The 16,081-nt window shown below is 38.5% G+C and overlaps 2 protein-coding genes across 9 annotated transcripts in view; one reads left to right on the top strand and one right to left on the bottom strand.

Annotated features, from left to right (window-relative positions):
- Positions 1-16,081, top strand: part of AKAP7 (A-kinase anchoring protein 7) — an 84,570-nt gene that overhangs the window by 40,946 nt on the left and 27,543 nt on the right. For 2 of the 4 annotated variants that reach the window (XM_082216143.1, XM_082216142.1), the window contains exons 6-7: positions 1,428-1,540; positions 10,955-11,102. In XM_082216143.1, the coding sequence (XP_082072269.1) occupies positions 1,428-1,540; positions 10,955-11,102 (261 nt within the window). Of the gene's footprint in view, positions 1-1,427; positions 1,541-10,954; positions 11,103-12,129; positions 12,459-16,081 lie in introns of those variants that run through there. The other 2 variants (XM_082216145.1, XM_082216144.1) reach the window with 2 other exon arrangements.
- On the bottom strand, positions 2,735-9,037 carry MSH5 (mutS homolog 5). Of its 5 annotated transcripts, none has more exons than XM_082216085.1 (4): positions 8,675-9,037; positions 6,903-6,951; positions 6,235-6,308; positions 2,735-5,690 (listed from the first exon to the last, which is right to left on the bottom strand). In XM_082216085.1, the coding sequence occupies exon 4, from the start codon at positions 5,660-5,662 to the stop codon at positions 3,197-3,199; it is 2,466 nt and encodes an 821-aa protein (XP_082072211.1). In that variant the 5' UTR covers positions 5,663-5,690; positions 6,235-6,308; positions 6,903-6,951; positions 8,675-9,037; the 3' UTR covers positions 2,735-3,196. The 5 variants fall into 5 exon arrangements, with proteins under 5 accessions (XP_082072211.1, XP_082072213.1, XP_082072212.1 ...); XM_082216087.1 differs by lacking the exon at positions 8,675-9,037 and adding an exon at positions 8,149-8,488; XM_082216086.1 differs by lacking the exon at positions 6,235-6,308.

Raw genomic sequence — 16,081 nt, 5'->3', positions numbered from 1 at the left:
CATTTAGTCAGAAAGGAGATATCAGTCTGTACCTGTGCAAGTTTCTTTGTGAGGTTGGTGGACTTCCATTTCATGCGGCTCAATGTGGTGCCTTCCATGATTCTAGATTCAGGTAGGTAGCTGTGTTGGTCTGACGTAGTCAAAATAAATAAAAAAAATACAAAATTGTCCATTAGCACCTTAGAGACCAACTAAGTTTGCTTATACCCGAACAAACTTAGTTGGTCTCTAAGGTACTACTGGACAATTTTTTAATGAATTTGTTGAAAGCCAAAATGCATGTTACTGGCAGTGCTTAGAACTGAATCCAGCTTTCCTAACATCTTTGAATGTCACTGCTTTCTTTGCATGGAAGGTTTGTATGGATTTATAATATTTTCAAGCAATTAAATTGAACAGAGAAGTGCATGTCTGGCAACAGGTGCTGATGGGAAATACCAATACTTCATAGGTATTAAAATAAGTGTCCAGTATTGATCTGATACCCTTGGAGCTTTTTTTTTAAAACAACAACAACAACAACAACAACAAAAACACCCAACAACAACAACAACACCCAGTGGTGATTATGGCAGGCTGATAGAAGCCAATTGTTCAGTTTTTCTTTTTAAACTATATTATAGTTATAACAAGCAACCAACACCCCCCCTCACGCCAAAATAATAATTCAACCCGCCTAAGACACTAGATCAGTACAAAATGCAAGAAAGAAATAACAACCCTGTATGTACTCGAATTTAATGCTCACCGTTTTTGGTCAAATTATCTTGCGAAAATTAAGGTGCACATTAGATTCAATGCCACATTTACATTCACCAGCTAATACTTCTTTGATTTCAAGGTTCTGAAAATTGAGGTACGCATTAGATTTGATGGTGCATTAGACTTAAGTAAATATGGTAAAAAAATACTAAACACAATAAAACCAACACGTCATGGCAACTGATCCTGCTAGTCTAAATGCCACAGTTTATGTTGTTTTACTGGCTATCAGTTATATAGTTCTGTTATGTTTCACTGGTACAACAGTGTGAGTCAACATTGCTATGCCTAGAACAGTTTTGACCTGGCAAACTTTAGTCTTAGGTGGTACAAATTTGGGCAGAAATGAATTGTGACAGATGTAAAACAACACATGTAAGCATCACCTTGAGGGCTTTTCATCTGCTACAAAGCTATGTTAGGAAGGTGGGTTTGTTGCAATAACGAGTATAGCAGATTGGCTCTTTCCATTTTTAAAAAATATGCAATTTTTAAAATGTGTATCTAGTTTCAAGTGCGTAATTCTGTGGTTTGCTTGTAAGTTTAAATTAGACTCTATCTGAACATTTGTTCTCGTTTCTGTCTTAATATTCATAATTTTATCAAACTTTATAGTCTGCACAGTGTTTGGAATTTTAAAAGTTTCTCCATTTGTGCCTACCTAGATATTGTGAGGAAGATATTTAAAGAAAAGGGCATCGTCACAGGAGATGATAAAGCTTTTAAGCCTCACTTGACCTTCATGAAGCTGTCAAAATCACCAAAACTACGAAAACAGGTGCAGTCATTTTGTACATCACAATAGCTATACAAATGGTGGGGGAATGCTATGACCTTTAAGAAATTGTACTATAAAGGAGGTTCAAATTTCCAAACACAGTAACCCAGAAGTCAAGTAGTGATGCTTAAAAATACAGTGCTACTTTGGTTTAAGAACAGTTCGGTTTAAGAACGATTTGGTTTACAAACTCCGCAAAACTGGAAATACTGTCCCGGTTTGAGGACTTTACTTCGGTCTAAGAACGGACTCCAAACAGTGGAAGGGCACCAGCGGCAGGAGGCCTCATTAGGGAAAGCGATCCTCGGTTTAAGAATGGTTTTGGTGTAAGAACGGACTTCCAGAACGGATTAAGTTCGTAAACTGAGCTACCACTGTATATATTATATTGGGCAATATCCAAGGCATTTGTTCCATTAGTGCAAGAATTCTCCCCCTATGCCCTCCCCAAATCTGTTCCAGAGGGTTGGCTGTGTGGCAAACTCCCTGAATATTGATGGGGGTGAGATAATGTGACAGTGTTTTGGGTGATTTAAAAGTAAGACACTCCCTGTCAGTAACACTGGAGAGAGAGTCTCTGCATGTGGTAGCATTTACTAATATCCAGCAACAAGAACTCTTAATGTGAAATGAAAATCTGTGACCACTTATTCACCAACCAGAGGTTCCAAGTAAGGATGAGGCATGTTGGAAACCAAACTGGAATTTTTAAACACACTCAGTGAGGGTTACAGCTTAATGGTTACTCTGATAAGGCACAGCCCTTAGTTTTGGTCAAAGCCACTTTAGAGAAGTTTTATTTTAAATCTGTTTCTAATTAAAGTGATTCCTCCTGGAATGGTTATTTCTTCTACTATGCTAGTAAAACTCTAATGCAAATGTCCACACTGAATTGCAACAATTAAAGTATATCTCCTCAGTCTAGTGTATAAACATTTAAAGTATTATCATGATTTATATTAACCAATTTCTCCTGAATGTGTTCTGAGACTATAGATAATAATCTGCCAAATTTCTTTCCTTTATAATAATTCAACATTGTTTGGTTGTGTAGCTTGTTTTAGGGTTTTTTTTAGAGTATAATAAACATACTTAAGGCATACTTAAGTTCATATTTATTCAACAATAATTTGTTTAAACAGTAAAGAGGAAGTTTATGTAAAACTGAACAATAACAATGAATAGAACTTAGAACACAAATATAATATTTTAATAGTCTTATTTAATTTTACCTAATAAGCAATTCAATTATTTAAAGTAATTTATTTTTCTTATATTTATTAGTATTATGCACCTGAAGATGTATGCTTCTCTTTCAAATAATCTTTCCAAATATCGCTTATTGTTACTATAGAATTTCTTCATTACCTAAGTAATGCAGTGAAGGCCAGAGAGTTGTCTAAAGATCCCAAGCAGCTTTCTCTCCTAGGACATGAGCACTTTCAAGCACTTTCCTTTTCCTTCTGCCTTTCCCAAGGCATTTCTGCCACTACATTGTGGTAGTGTGTCAAGTACCTGGTATGCATGGCTGCATTCATTTTGGTGGATCACAAGTTGTGCAGGCTTCTTTGACATCTATAGATGAATTAACTTGAGCAAGGACTCCCGTTTCTTTTGTTTGTCATAACCAACTAAGCAGAAGCAATTCAGTACATGTTATGCCTTTTTAATAGGGTGCAATATGGTTGCTGAAGAGGGAAGCACCTCTTCACTCATAAACTCCTTTAAATCCAGCTGAGGATTATCGAGATCCAGGGAGAGGAATTTATCTACCAGAGATTTGCAACTTTGCAACTGTTTCTCCTTTGAAGAATGGTCAGTGTGTTGGATGGGTTTTCCATTGCGGAGCAACTCTGACACTTCTACTCCTCGGGCAATCAGTTTAGGTGGCATGCCAGCCAAATCTGCAATATTAGCTGCATGGCTGACAGTCGACATGCCTTCTTTGATCCGGTAGAAAAACACAAGTTCATCTCCATCCTGGTGGGTGTCCATAGTCAGATATTGCAGAAGAGGACTGTCAGGCAGGAGATTCAGCTGCATCAGGCTGTGGAAATTAGTGGCAACAAAAATGTGTGGGCATTGGGTTGCTTGTCTAATCCAGTACCTTAGCACAGCCGCCAGAAGAGAGAGGCCATCTACTGTGTTTGTGCCTTTGCCAAATTCATCAATGAGCACCAAAGACCTTTCAGTGGCATTGTTTACTGCCTTAGCTACTTGGTTAAGATCAATCATGAAAGTGGACAGTCCTAGAGATACTGACTCTCTGCTATGGATCCTGGTGTAGATTCCATCCACTGCCCCTATCTCAGCTTCAGCAGCTGGAACGTAGCTGCCAATTAGGGCCATAAATGTAATAATGCCTATCTGCTTTAAATATACACTCTTTCCAGATGAATTGGGTCCAGTGAGGATCTTAATCCGGCCATGCGTTTCAGTGCTCTCCGCTGAGTTGGGGAAAAAGGTCTTTGCACATAACTCCATCAGTGGATGCCTTCCATCCTTAATACGGATCATGTGGGAGTGAGAGAAGCATGGACGGATATATCCATTCTCACGAGCCATCACTGCTAAAGAGAGCAGCACATCTAAGTGTGCTGTGTATTCAATCACATCACTAAGTACTGCAGACTTTTCCAAAATCTTAGTTTGTAGCTGGTCCATGATCAGTACTTCTTGATCCCTTATTTCACAATGAAGATCACCAAGCAAACTATCCAGTTCCTTTGTCCTGGCACTGCGGTAGTGAAGCTTTTCTTCTGACAAGAACATGAAATCTAGTCCCTCAATCTCAAAGTCACTCATTTCCACCATTGTGGGCAGCCGTGGAATGGAGAGTAAGAATCCTATTAAGGGAATATAAATAACGGTACAGGATGGAATTCTATTATCAAGGTCCTCCAGTTCTTTTCGGGCCACCTCTGTAAGGAAGGCTGAAAGCCCCATCAGCTTTCGTTTCTTTTCATCAATGGTGGGATCTACATTTGGTCTGACAGTGAAGTGGTTTGCTGAGATACTGCCTTCAAAATCTACCACTTTGCTGATTAGGCTGGCAATATAGTGTAGATCTTCAGTGAAGACTTGTGAAATAGTCTGGAAGAGCTCAATGGTATTGGGCAGGGAGCGACATGTATCTCTGAGGCACACAGCACTGTAAATGGTTTTGTACAGTGCTTGCCAGTCACTTACCTTAGTGTTAGAAACAGCCATGCGCCTAAGAATCAGGGGCACATTTTTAATATTTTTGAGGCATTCCTGTAGGGTCAGAACTATTTCATGATTCCGAGCTAACAGGAAAAATTGGATAACATCAAGACGTTTGTTCAGTTCTGTCAAATTGCGTGTGGGTCTCATGAGCCACAGTCTCATCAGCTTCTCTCCCCACTTGCATCTGCAGTGGTTCAGAATCCCATATAAGCTGAGTCCTTCTTTTTTCCCACTGGCTTGTTTATACACAGAAGGATGCACTTCACTTTTAAATATCTGCAGCACAGAGTAAGCGTCTTGATCCACGTGTACAATATCTGTCAGTACAAACTTTTTAAAGGCAAGGATAGGAACATTGACACTACTATCTTCCAGTTCAACTCCAACCCTCCTCCTGTCAAGAAACTTCAGCAATCCTCCTAGCACTCTTACCACAAGTGGGCTCTCAAAAGGAATAATAGACGACAAATAGAGGATTTTCTCAGTTGCTGTCATGTCAGAGGGGACAAAAGGGAATTGCCTAGATAGGATCCTTTGTTTGCTTACTTCTAAACCAAAATCCATATTTGGATACAGGACAACCTCTGGCTTTCCTCCTTCCTGATGTTCTCCCATAGTATTACCTAAATTGGACAGGAATTTGGCTATGCTATAATCTTGCTTAGCACTACTTAATATGTATTTGGGAAGTACTTCATCAACCACTTTCTGGAGCAGCTTAAGGTCTTCATTGTCTGGTGTGTCAGCCATAAAGTAGATAGAGCAGTCTCCAGTGTCATAGTAGGCAATACCCAGCTCTCCTCCATACCACAATACACACATGCAGATCTCATGCTGTTCTTGTTCATCTTCTTGATCAATGGTAGGCAATGGTTGGGGCTGGCAGTTGGTGGCAAAAGAAGCAGTAGCACTCATTTTTAACAGAATTCTAGAAGATATGTGGCTGGATAAACAAAGCATTCTTTTTAGTGTTTCATTCTTTAACTCTCCCACTTTTCCTCGCAAAGCTACCCCTCCCATTTGGCTATTTCTCCAAACCTATGATATCACTGTTCTTATTTCTTACATGGCCTTGCTATATTTTATCTTACTCTGTGCATTCCCCTCTCACTTTGTTCCTTGTTTACTATATATGTCTCCTAATCAGTTGCAGAAAAAAAGTGGGCAGATCACCCAAGACCTCACTTCTGGTAGGAAAAGAGTATCTAGTTTGCAGTGTTATGGCAGGTGTCTAGTTCTGAGATGCACATTTACTGCAATACCACACTCATGACCTGGTTGAGGACAAGCAAAGAGTGTCACTTTCCTTAAACAAATTCACATTGTTTCTTCCACTACAGAACCCTTCCCTTACAACAAGTTTTGTTAATAGCCAATTTCACAAAGTAGCACCTTAAATTAAAATTGCAGAAATAGGTCCCCCAATCACACTATAATGTTTTTTCAACATTATTCTCTATGTGTAGTAAGGTAAAGTATCTGCTTACATATATATGTATGATAGAAAGATCAGGTGGTACTTCTGTGTTTGAGCATTTCCTCACGTGTGCAATGTGGTATGCTTCAAAGTTGTAAATGAAAGAGAGAATGGTATGAATGAATGAAGAGAGGTATTGTATATGTGTTGATGGAAGTGAATGAGTGAGTCTGCAACGAGGAAAGAGGGAAATGGAACATCAACCTTTCCTACCTTTCTTTCTTTGCTGCATATGCATAGAAACAAAACAAACAACAACAAAAATAACTGTTACAACAGTTGTCCAACAACAAAAATAACTGCTACAGCTACATTTGAAAAAAAGAAAGACTTTCAAAAATTTCACAAGATTATTAAACACAAAAGGCACCAGAAGGATTCTATGATTGATTGATTGATTGATTGATTGATTAAGTAAATTAGTATTTTGTGAAGACAATACAGGTAACTCACAACTTATACTCATTTAACTTGTGCACATTCAGCTTTAGATGCTTAGGGGCGGGGAATGAAAAAAAAAATAAAATGGGGTGGACACCAAGGGGGAAAAAACTTTTGCAATCCCAGTCACCGCTGCGCCCAGTGTGTTTTGACCATACACCATTTTGGCTTTAGGCACTATCCTCAGAATGTAAGCCTCATGTAAGTTTAGAGTCAGCTATACCGTAATAGTCTTACCTGAATTCTTCTTAAGTTGCTAATTGTGAACGGTCACTATTTGAAGAGTCTAGAGAAAACAGATAGATTATACAGAATAGGTAGAATCAGATGCTTTTGGACCTTTATAGCAATATGAAAGGTAGCTAATAAACTGTTCAAGAAGTGGTTTTGAATGTACAGGAGAGTGAAGTGGACTTTGATATGAGACTAACCACTAGAAAGTATAATTAAGAGGAGATTCATAATTCTTTAGCATGAAAGTAATATTTTACAACATGGCTTTTGCAAGCAAAGTAACAAGAAAAATGTGAACAAGGTAGTTTGCCTTCTATACAGAACAAGTAGAGAGCTTGAAGAATATTTAAATACAAAAACATAGTTAATCACATGCATGTGAGGCCTCTTGAGTTCAGTGTTTCAGCATATCTGATATAATGGTTAGATAAGAGATCAGTATCCAACCGTTGAATGAATCAACACGATCCATTTGGGGTCTTATTCTCAAACTGGGTGTACAGTGGTACCTCGGGTTACATACGCTTCAGGTTACAGACTCCGCTAACCCAGAAATAGTGCTTCAGGTTAAGAACTTTGCTTTGCGATGAGAACAGAAATTGTGCTCCGGCGGCGCGGCAGCAGCAGGAGTCCCCATTAGCTAAAGTGGTGCTTCGGGTTAAGAACAGTTTCAGGTTAAGTACGGACCTCCAGAACAAATTAAGTACTTAACCTGAGGTGCCACTGTACTAGTTTCTATAAAATTCATTATGAATTTGTGCGTGTGTTTGGAAATAGTTGTCTGACTGCTTTACCAGATTATGGTTGTGCGTAATGTTTGAAAAGCCACAAAACCCATCAGAGGTTTGGCAGGCCTTATAACAATCATGGGAACCAGGCAGAGGGCCTTCTCGGTTGTGGCGCCAGTCCTGTGGAACGCCCTCCCATCAGATGTCAAGGAAATAAACAACTACCTGACTTTTAGAAGACATCTGGAGGCAGCCCTGTTTAGGGAAGTTTCTAATGTTTGGTGCTTTATCGTGTTTTAAATATTCTGTTGGGAAACCCAGCCAGATGGGTGGGTATAAATAATAAATTATTGTTATTATTATTAGGTTGAAAGCATCAACCCTGGTTTGAAAACTAATTAAAAATGCTTTGTGAATTATGTTTCTGTTGCTCTCTTATTGTAACATTGGCTAGAGATTATAATTAGACAAGGCTACAGGATACTATGAAGCTGGTTTATATCCCTTTACTGCAGACAAACCTTATGCCCCCTCAAGCAGACGAAGATGCCTGAATAAGAGCTTTAAAAAAAGAAGTGGAGGGAAACCAGAGCTCCCTCATAATATAACCACTGCTGGACTATACCATTCCAGCCTGCTGGGGGGGGGGGAGACGGTTAGATACTTTAATGCTTTCCCTCATAAAATACTACTGCATATAAAACGAAATGTCCCTTGCCAGTTATGGAGTAATTCTGTTATGTTTTTCCTCAATATCCCATAGACTGTGTAACAGGATATTTGTCCTGTCAGGATATTGTATTAAGGCAGTGCCCCTTTAGTTCAGGTTCCACCAAAAGCCTCAAAATTATCTGCTTAAAGGTAATTGTAGTTAAGTGGCATATACATTGTTTAAATAGATAAAAATTCCATAGCTTCTAAAAATGATACCTGTTGAGCTTATAGTTTGAAACATGACATATGTGAGGTTTATGAATGTGTCACCTTGCAAACCCAATAAAAATTGTCTCAAAAATGCTGAAGATTAACACTTGGGAATATATATACCTCAAAGTGACAGTTTTTGCTCCAATATTTATACAGGCATATTTTTTTTACATTTGTGTGGTAAACTACTCATGTATTCAAGCTTGTTAAGGAAGACATGTCTTCATGGCTTTGGTGAAGTTATGAATGTCAAAAGTTCAAATGTCAAAAGACTTTTCTGCCCCATTAAAACCCCTGGTAGCCACTACTGGCAAATAATACGTGGCGTGTTTGTAATTTAAATACTGATGTACGAAATCCCCACTCAGCCATGAAGCTCGCTGGGTGACCCTGGGCCAGTCACTCAAACTCAGCCTCGCCTACCTCACAGGGTTGTTGTGAAGATAAATGGGGAGCAGCAGAACTGTGTAAGCCACCTTGAGCTCTTTGGAGAGAAAGTGGAATATAAATGTAATAAGTGAAATAAAATAAACGTTGAGATTATCACAGCTTTTGCGGAGGGAGTCTGCTAGTAATTTAATTTAATTTAATTATTACAGTTTATGACAATGGGGTGCAGAAGTTGCTAGGTTTTAGGGGCCTGTGGGCACATTTGGAAAACTAAGAAGAGAAGAAGAGTTTGGATTTGATATCCCGCCTTTCACTCCCTTTAAGGAGTCTCAAAGCGGCTAACATTCTCCTTTCCCTTCCTCCCCCACAACAAACACTCTGTGAGGTGAGTGGGGCTGAGAGACTTCAGAGAAGTGTGACTGGCCCAAGGTCACCCAGCAGCTGCATGTGGAGGAGCGGAGACGCGAACCCGGTTCCCCCAGATTACGAGTCTACTGCTCTTAACCACTACACCACACTGCCTCTAAGAAACTGTTGTAGGCATCACCTCACAACTGCACACCCTCAACTGCATGCACACATCTCACAACCACACATGAACACAGATTGTGAGGAAGCATAATTTGTGACATTACACAACATCAATATGGATCACAGGGCATGTCTGATAAGGCATTAGCATTATTTTTCAGTTTTCTGGCTTTGAAGAGCTTGAGCCAGTATGACATAGCTTTAAATCAGCAAGGTTTTTAAATCATTGTATTGTATTGATTCTGCAGATATTTAACTAACTGCAAATTATACTTGAGTTATAAGAGTCAGTGTTGCATTAGGGGTTATCAAGAGATGACTCATGTGGAATTAACATCATTTACCACTAGATGTCAGTGACATTTCAAGAATTAGGAAAAGCAAAGTAATATTTTGGACAGTGAGCAAATATTCTGTCCAAATATATTCTGACACACTTGCTTTGTTTTTACCTCAGAAAGCTTCTTCAAAAGTACTTGAATAAAAAGAAATGCATCATTATTATTACTATTACAACTACTACTACTACTACTATTTCCATATTTCTTTTCCTTCCAGTCTGGAGCCCAGGGCAGTGTACAGCATTAATAAAAACAGTAAATTAAAAAATTATTACGTTAAAGGCAATTAAAAAAACTCATTGCATTCAACAGAACCCAAATTAAAACTGCAGCAACATATTTCAACTGCTGGCACATTTATCTCCCCAAAACACAGATGAACAAGTATATATTTAGCTGATATCTAAAGACTACCAATGAGGAGGACAGCTGTACTTTTCCAAGAAGGCAATTCTATAATGCACTGAACAATTCTAACAGATATGATAAAGGAACCATGCAATACGTAGAATTAAATTAGAAACAGCTGACCATAGCATCTTTCTATTACTTGTCTTTAAAATTGCTTATTTTAAATGATCAAGCCAAATTTATATGCCTATGGTATGCCAGTATTTTAATGGAATAATACTCATTAAATAATCAGGAGCCAGCTGTTTACCTCGACAGGTGCCCAATAATGCTAATCTCTGATTTAATTAATGTTGTGCTGATACCATTTACTGGTTATACCAGACAAAATGTATTGTACCAATCAACTGAGTATAGGATTTCTCCGTATTGATGTGCATCCTGACCCAACAGAAGTGATCTATAGCTGGTAACAGGTTTTCATTCACAGATCTCTGCTACTGACAGACAAAAAGACGCTAGGAGAGTAGGCAACTGCTTTAGGTATGACATTTAAATATAATACTTAAGTTTCTGCATCTGCAGTGGACTCATCAGCTGGATTATTAGCAGAAAGACCATCAAGTTTTATTTCAAAATTTCAGCACGTTGAAACTTTGGTCAGTAGAACCAATAGGAAAATATTATGAAAATCTAGTTAGTCTATAAAGTGCTGTGCACATTGATGATCCTGTATTACTCTTCTGCCTCCTTGTTAGATCATGTATTTTTTCTTTACTGTTTTAAGGGAGTGAAAAGAATTGACCCAACCTTATTTGAGAATTTCAAAAACCATCATTTTGGGGATGAACCCATGAAGCGTCTAGATCTTTGCTCAATGTTGAAAAAGAAGCAGCCTAATGGCTACTATCACTGTGAGTCCTCTATCATAGTAGGTAAGTGAAATATATTTCTTATGCTTTTCTGAGTTAGCTGTAAGTGAAATGGCTTTTTGTTATGTTCACTCATCCTCCTACTTCTTTCATGACCAAAGGAGTGTAGCTCATCAGGAGTGCTCTGATGGTGTTTCCTGCTTGGCAGGGGGTTGGACTCGATGGCCCTTGTGGTCTCTTCCAACTCTATGATTCTATATGTGTGGACCTTTTGCTTAGTTCTTCAAGATTTCGTAACACAAACACAGTGCCAAGAATGCAGCTTAAGTAATGTTTCTGGTCAAGGCTTTGAAACTTGTTCACATAATATTGCCTCTTCCTCAATTTATCTTCTTAGAAAAGTCAGATTAAACGGGAAACAATAGGCACTGTTTGAATTTATAATTGCCAGGGCTGTAAACTTCAAGCAACTTGATTGATGGATTTTTAAAAATTAAAGCTTTACATTAACATTAAGATTGTTTTCCCCCTCCTGGATTAATAGGAGAGGCTGTGACTGAGGGAAAGTTGCATGCAGGAGGTTCCTATATCCCACCCCATTGTGTGTACATGGAAAAACAGCACACTTAAAAATGACATACGAATGAGAATCCTGCTTATATTTTTTCTTTCCATGTGAAACTACTCTAGCTTTCTAACAATGAGAACCAGAGCCAGCTGAAGCAAACAGTGTTCAGTGTCAATAATTCATTTAAGTCTGGATCTTCCACAGTACTAATAAGTTTCATTTTTAAAAGCCATTTGGATTTTAGCAGAGATGGCCTTTCTTTAGGGTGGCCTAGTGTCCTCTTCCATACCAGACAGCCAGCTGCTTGGGATTGTGTCCGTTTTCCCTGTTCATCCAGTAAAATTCATGAAACTGGCACTTAGGGAAGGGGTTTTTGAGGTGGACAGGGAGTCGTGATCTGACCTTCCTTTCTTTTTAAATGCCAGATCTGGTTCCAAGTGCCTCCTACCGCTTACAAAGCAGCACTGTTGTTGTTTTTAAAGGCAATGAAATCTATTTATTTTTAACGTACTGTATTGACAGCAGGTCAAGCTTGTGGCTGTGTGTGAAAGACGTGAGGACATTTCCTTAAGGACAACTGCCAAAGGAAATGCAAAAAGAAAAAGAAAAAGCTGCCAGTGGATAATACTGTGTCTAACTGTGCCACATTAAGAGGGAACAGAAGCAGCTCTGCACCCAGAGCAAAAGCAACAGCTTTGACAGAAGTAGTAGTAGTAGGAATACTAAACAGCTGCTAGGGATCAACAGTGGAGGACAGAGAGGACCACCAGAATGGGACACAGAGGAGGAACTGATTTGGGGTGATATTGGAGTGAGATGCAAATTAAATAAATTTATTTTCAACAGTTGAATGCCATTTGTTTATTATTAATTTCTCACACAGGTGAAACTATTCTCTTCTTGCAATATCCTAAAAAGGCTTTAATCAATATATTTCTTTATTTGTAGAAAGCCAGGTGACTAAAGCATATTTAATCAACTTACAACCCTTATAATTACTGCAGCATACAGAGGACTAAAGCAGAGTAAAGTTTTCATTTGCTATAGAAATGTATAAAAGCAGTGGCTTTTATTATTAAATAACTACATACTACATTTCTATAGTACTCAGTAAACAAAGACTTGTATTGTGATGGCAAAAATACCTTTTTGTTAGCCTGCAGGACCTTTCTCCATCAGCTTATTTCAATGGGGCGCTTTCCTCAACAGTGAAAATAACTATACTCTTTACCCTGGGTGCCCTGACATACCCCAGATGATTTGTTCCTTATGACATTTTTACTGATAATGTTGGTTTGTAACTTTGCATTGTGAAGTGCTTCACTGTTACTCCAAACGAAAAGTAGTGTAGATATTTTTTAATTAAAATAAATACATATAGGTGTGCTAGAAGTAGCATGTTCTCCTCCACTAATGGAAGGCAAGGAGAAATGATTTCTGCTGATTTCCTCTTCTACCTGCAGCCCTTTGTAACCCCATAAACCTAGATTATCCACAGCAGTTGGAAGGTGGCGTAAGGAACTACAGGGGAAAGGATGACGTGGCAAAGCTCTCTTATCCCCATCTTCTGTTAGCAGGGCCTCAGTGAGATCTTCTGTGCATGGAAACATTTGTTCTGTTTGCAGAAGGGCATTATTGGATGCAATCCAATACATTACATTTTTAGCCTGAGTAAAATCAATATCCTTTATTGAATTTTATGTTGATAGTCTATAACATTTTCTTAAGGTATTATGGCATAAAGAGGCATTTTATTAGCAAGGGAAAGGTGCTCTTGGAAGTGAGTTTATATATACTAGAAAGATACCGTAATATTTTTTTGCTAATGAAACAGTTCAAAGCAAGTTCAGTACGTTGTTCAGGTTCACTTCTCACCACTGTGCCATTTGATTTTGGCTTTTATTCTGCTTTGGAGCATGCAGCAGAGATTATTACTAATGTTTATTCTTGCACTTTATATTTTGGGCTCTGAGTAAAAATAACTGTCAAATATAACATGGCTAAACGATTGCAATCAGTTTTTCCACGTGGCCTTCTATTTTTTATTTTTTTATTGTGCTTAATGCCAATTTTGAAATGCATTCGCATCCTCAGTTTTCATGTTTGTTTGAACAAGCAAAAGGCAATGGGGCTTCTATGGGCCTTTAATTAGTTTATTCCTGTTCATTCCCAGCCTCAGCAGTACTGCATCAATCCTTATTTAGTAAGTTCCTGTTTCCTGCAGCATGTATGTGTGTCTATTCCTGCGTCATCTATGCTGTATTTGCTCATTGTGCGTTTACTGTCAGAACAATTGCTCCTGTTTTATTCTATTCTTATTCTATTCAAGTTTCCCCACTATAGGAAAGAAAGCTGCCTTATTATTTCTAAGAATACAGTTCTGGGGCAGCAGGGCAGAGCCTTGGTCATGTTGCTCCATAGACAGTGATGGCCTATTTTACCTTGCAGTACAATGAGACAGGAATTAAGTTGTCAAGACCTGATGTAGAAAAATTCACTGTGCTACTTCAGATTGCAGGAGGCGATTCAAATTTTAAGTGCTCTCTCTGTTAAAAAGAAAGCGAGGAAAACTCAATGCAAGTAGAAACTAGCAGAGCAGGAAAAGAGGTGACCTAGAATCTTTCACCCTAGCATTAGCAGGGTGCCCCCTATAAGTTTTTGTGTGGAGGAGTATTAAAAAATGTGATGCGACTCTCTGCAATCTCGGGTAGGTACTGTCCACTCTTAGCACCTCAAATTCTACCGCTCATTCTGCATGTGTAAACCAGGCAATGTCACTGTCTTTCAATGGTTTATGTGAAATACAGTTGAAAGTTGTTTCTTCAGTAGAAAGATATGGTGCTTTAAATCTTTCCTGATTTCATTTATACCTTTTGTTCTTCACTGCCAGCAATATCAGTCCTGATGAGACTGATGGGGAAAAGGCTATGCTGGAAATGAAGTCAGCCAAGTGGCGTGAGATCAGAGTGGGCAGATAGGGGAAGTGTTAAGACTTCCACATGTTTCAAGGAAAACATTTTAAGGTCAGATCATGTTTTCACATTCACCAGCTGATAAATAAATGTGTGAGAAACTGAAGGATCCAGAGCGGCAAAGAAAAGGCCTAAGGTTTCAAAGTGAGCCAGGTCATTCTTACCATTGTAACTTCTCACTAAATTCGCATTAAGCTGTCCTGTATTTTTCACAGGACTGCGCACAATGGCTTTCCAAATTGGTCCTCCGTTTCTTTGTTAAAAAACCATAGATATTGCTCATGAGCGCTTTTATTTTTAAACCAAAAAGTGCCGCTCTAGTATATTTATGGTGAATTGAATATGAAAGAAAAAGATCTGAAAAGACGTGACAGCAGTATTTGTTTCGCACTCTCTAATTAGAAGCTTAATTATTTTGATACCTCAGGAAGATACGATGCAAAAATAAAACATCTGTAAAGGGCTCAGTTACTATTTTCAGCTCTAAACAGGTTTGTTTTAACTCCCCTTCTTAATGATGGCTATTAGTACATGCATAGAAAGAGAGATAGATAGTGTTTTGGAACAGGTGCTTGACACAACTTGTCTTGCTCAGTATGTGATAAGTTACTTATGTTTTGCATATGAATGCTGTTATAGGGAAGCAAGAACTCTCTCCCCTTTTCATCCTCTTACTCCTGTTTCACAACTATCTGTCTGTCAGTGTTTGCAGTATTGCACTATTACTACTGAGGTCAAGCTTCCAGCCCCATTCTGTATTTCCCATTATAAACTGTACTGTGGGTAAATTCATACAACCAGTGCTGTTTTCTAGAAAAAGAGGTGTTGTACCTCACTCTTGTAGAATGGCAACGGTGCCCAGCTGAGAGGTGCCAGAACTGAGTTCTTGTAAATTGCGGCTGGAAAAAAAGACTTGCATATTCATTTATTCATTTTTTGCAGTAACAAGTGAAAGCAAATAAATTTCATTTATTTTATTTTTCATAGTTCTAAACCACTTTCCCAGCAAATACTTTCCCGAGTTGTGTTGTCCAAAATATCACAAAGCTTTTAAGGCAGCTTGTTTCACTTCAAACACAATGCTTTCTGAACAGGCAATGTACATGCTAAGATGCAAGTCAGCATGCATGTTGATGTGAGGCATCAAGTGATGCACATTTATGTGTAAATCAGCTGTTAAAGAATGTGAGGAGACAAACATGATCAGCAGCTTCATTTTCTCTTCTTTCAAACTATCAGGCTCTATGTATACACACTCATATTTACATCCAGTGTGCTGGTTTGGGAAATGATGAGCACACAGCAATCCTTTCTCTATCCTGTCATTTCTTATAAAGTACTGTGTTTTGATTAGTTTTCTCCCAAACCAGCTTCAATCCAAATTGAGAAAAAGAGCTACTTTAAAGCTGCTAATTTACAAACAGCCTATGTAATGCTATATAGTTTTCAGTGGACGATGCAGGCACCCTTACTGTTAAGACAGATATTTGGCCATCAAAAAC

This window comes from Podarcis vaucheri (assembly GCF_965113315.1).
Source record: "Podarcis vaucheri genome assembly, chromosome: 3".
Classification (NCBI taxonomy): Eukaryota; Metazoa; Chordata; class Lepidosauria; order Squamata; family Lacertidae; genus Podarcis; species Podarcis vaucheri.
This window is presented reverse-complemented; position numbering and strand designations above follow the sequence as displayed.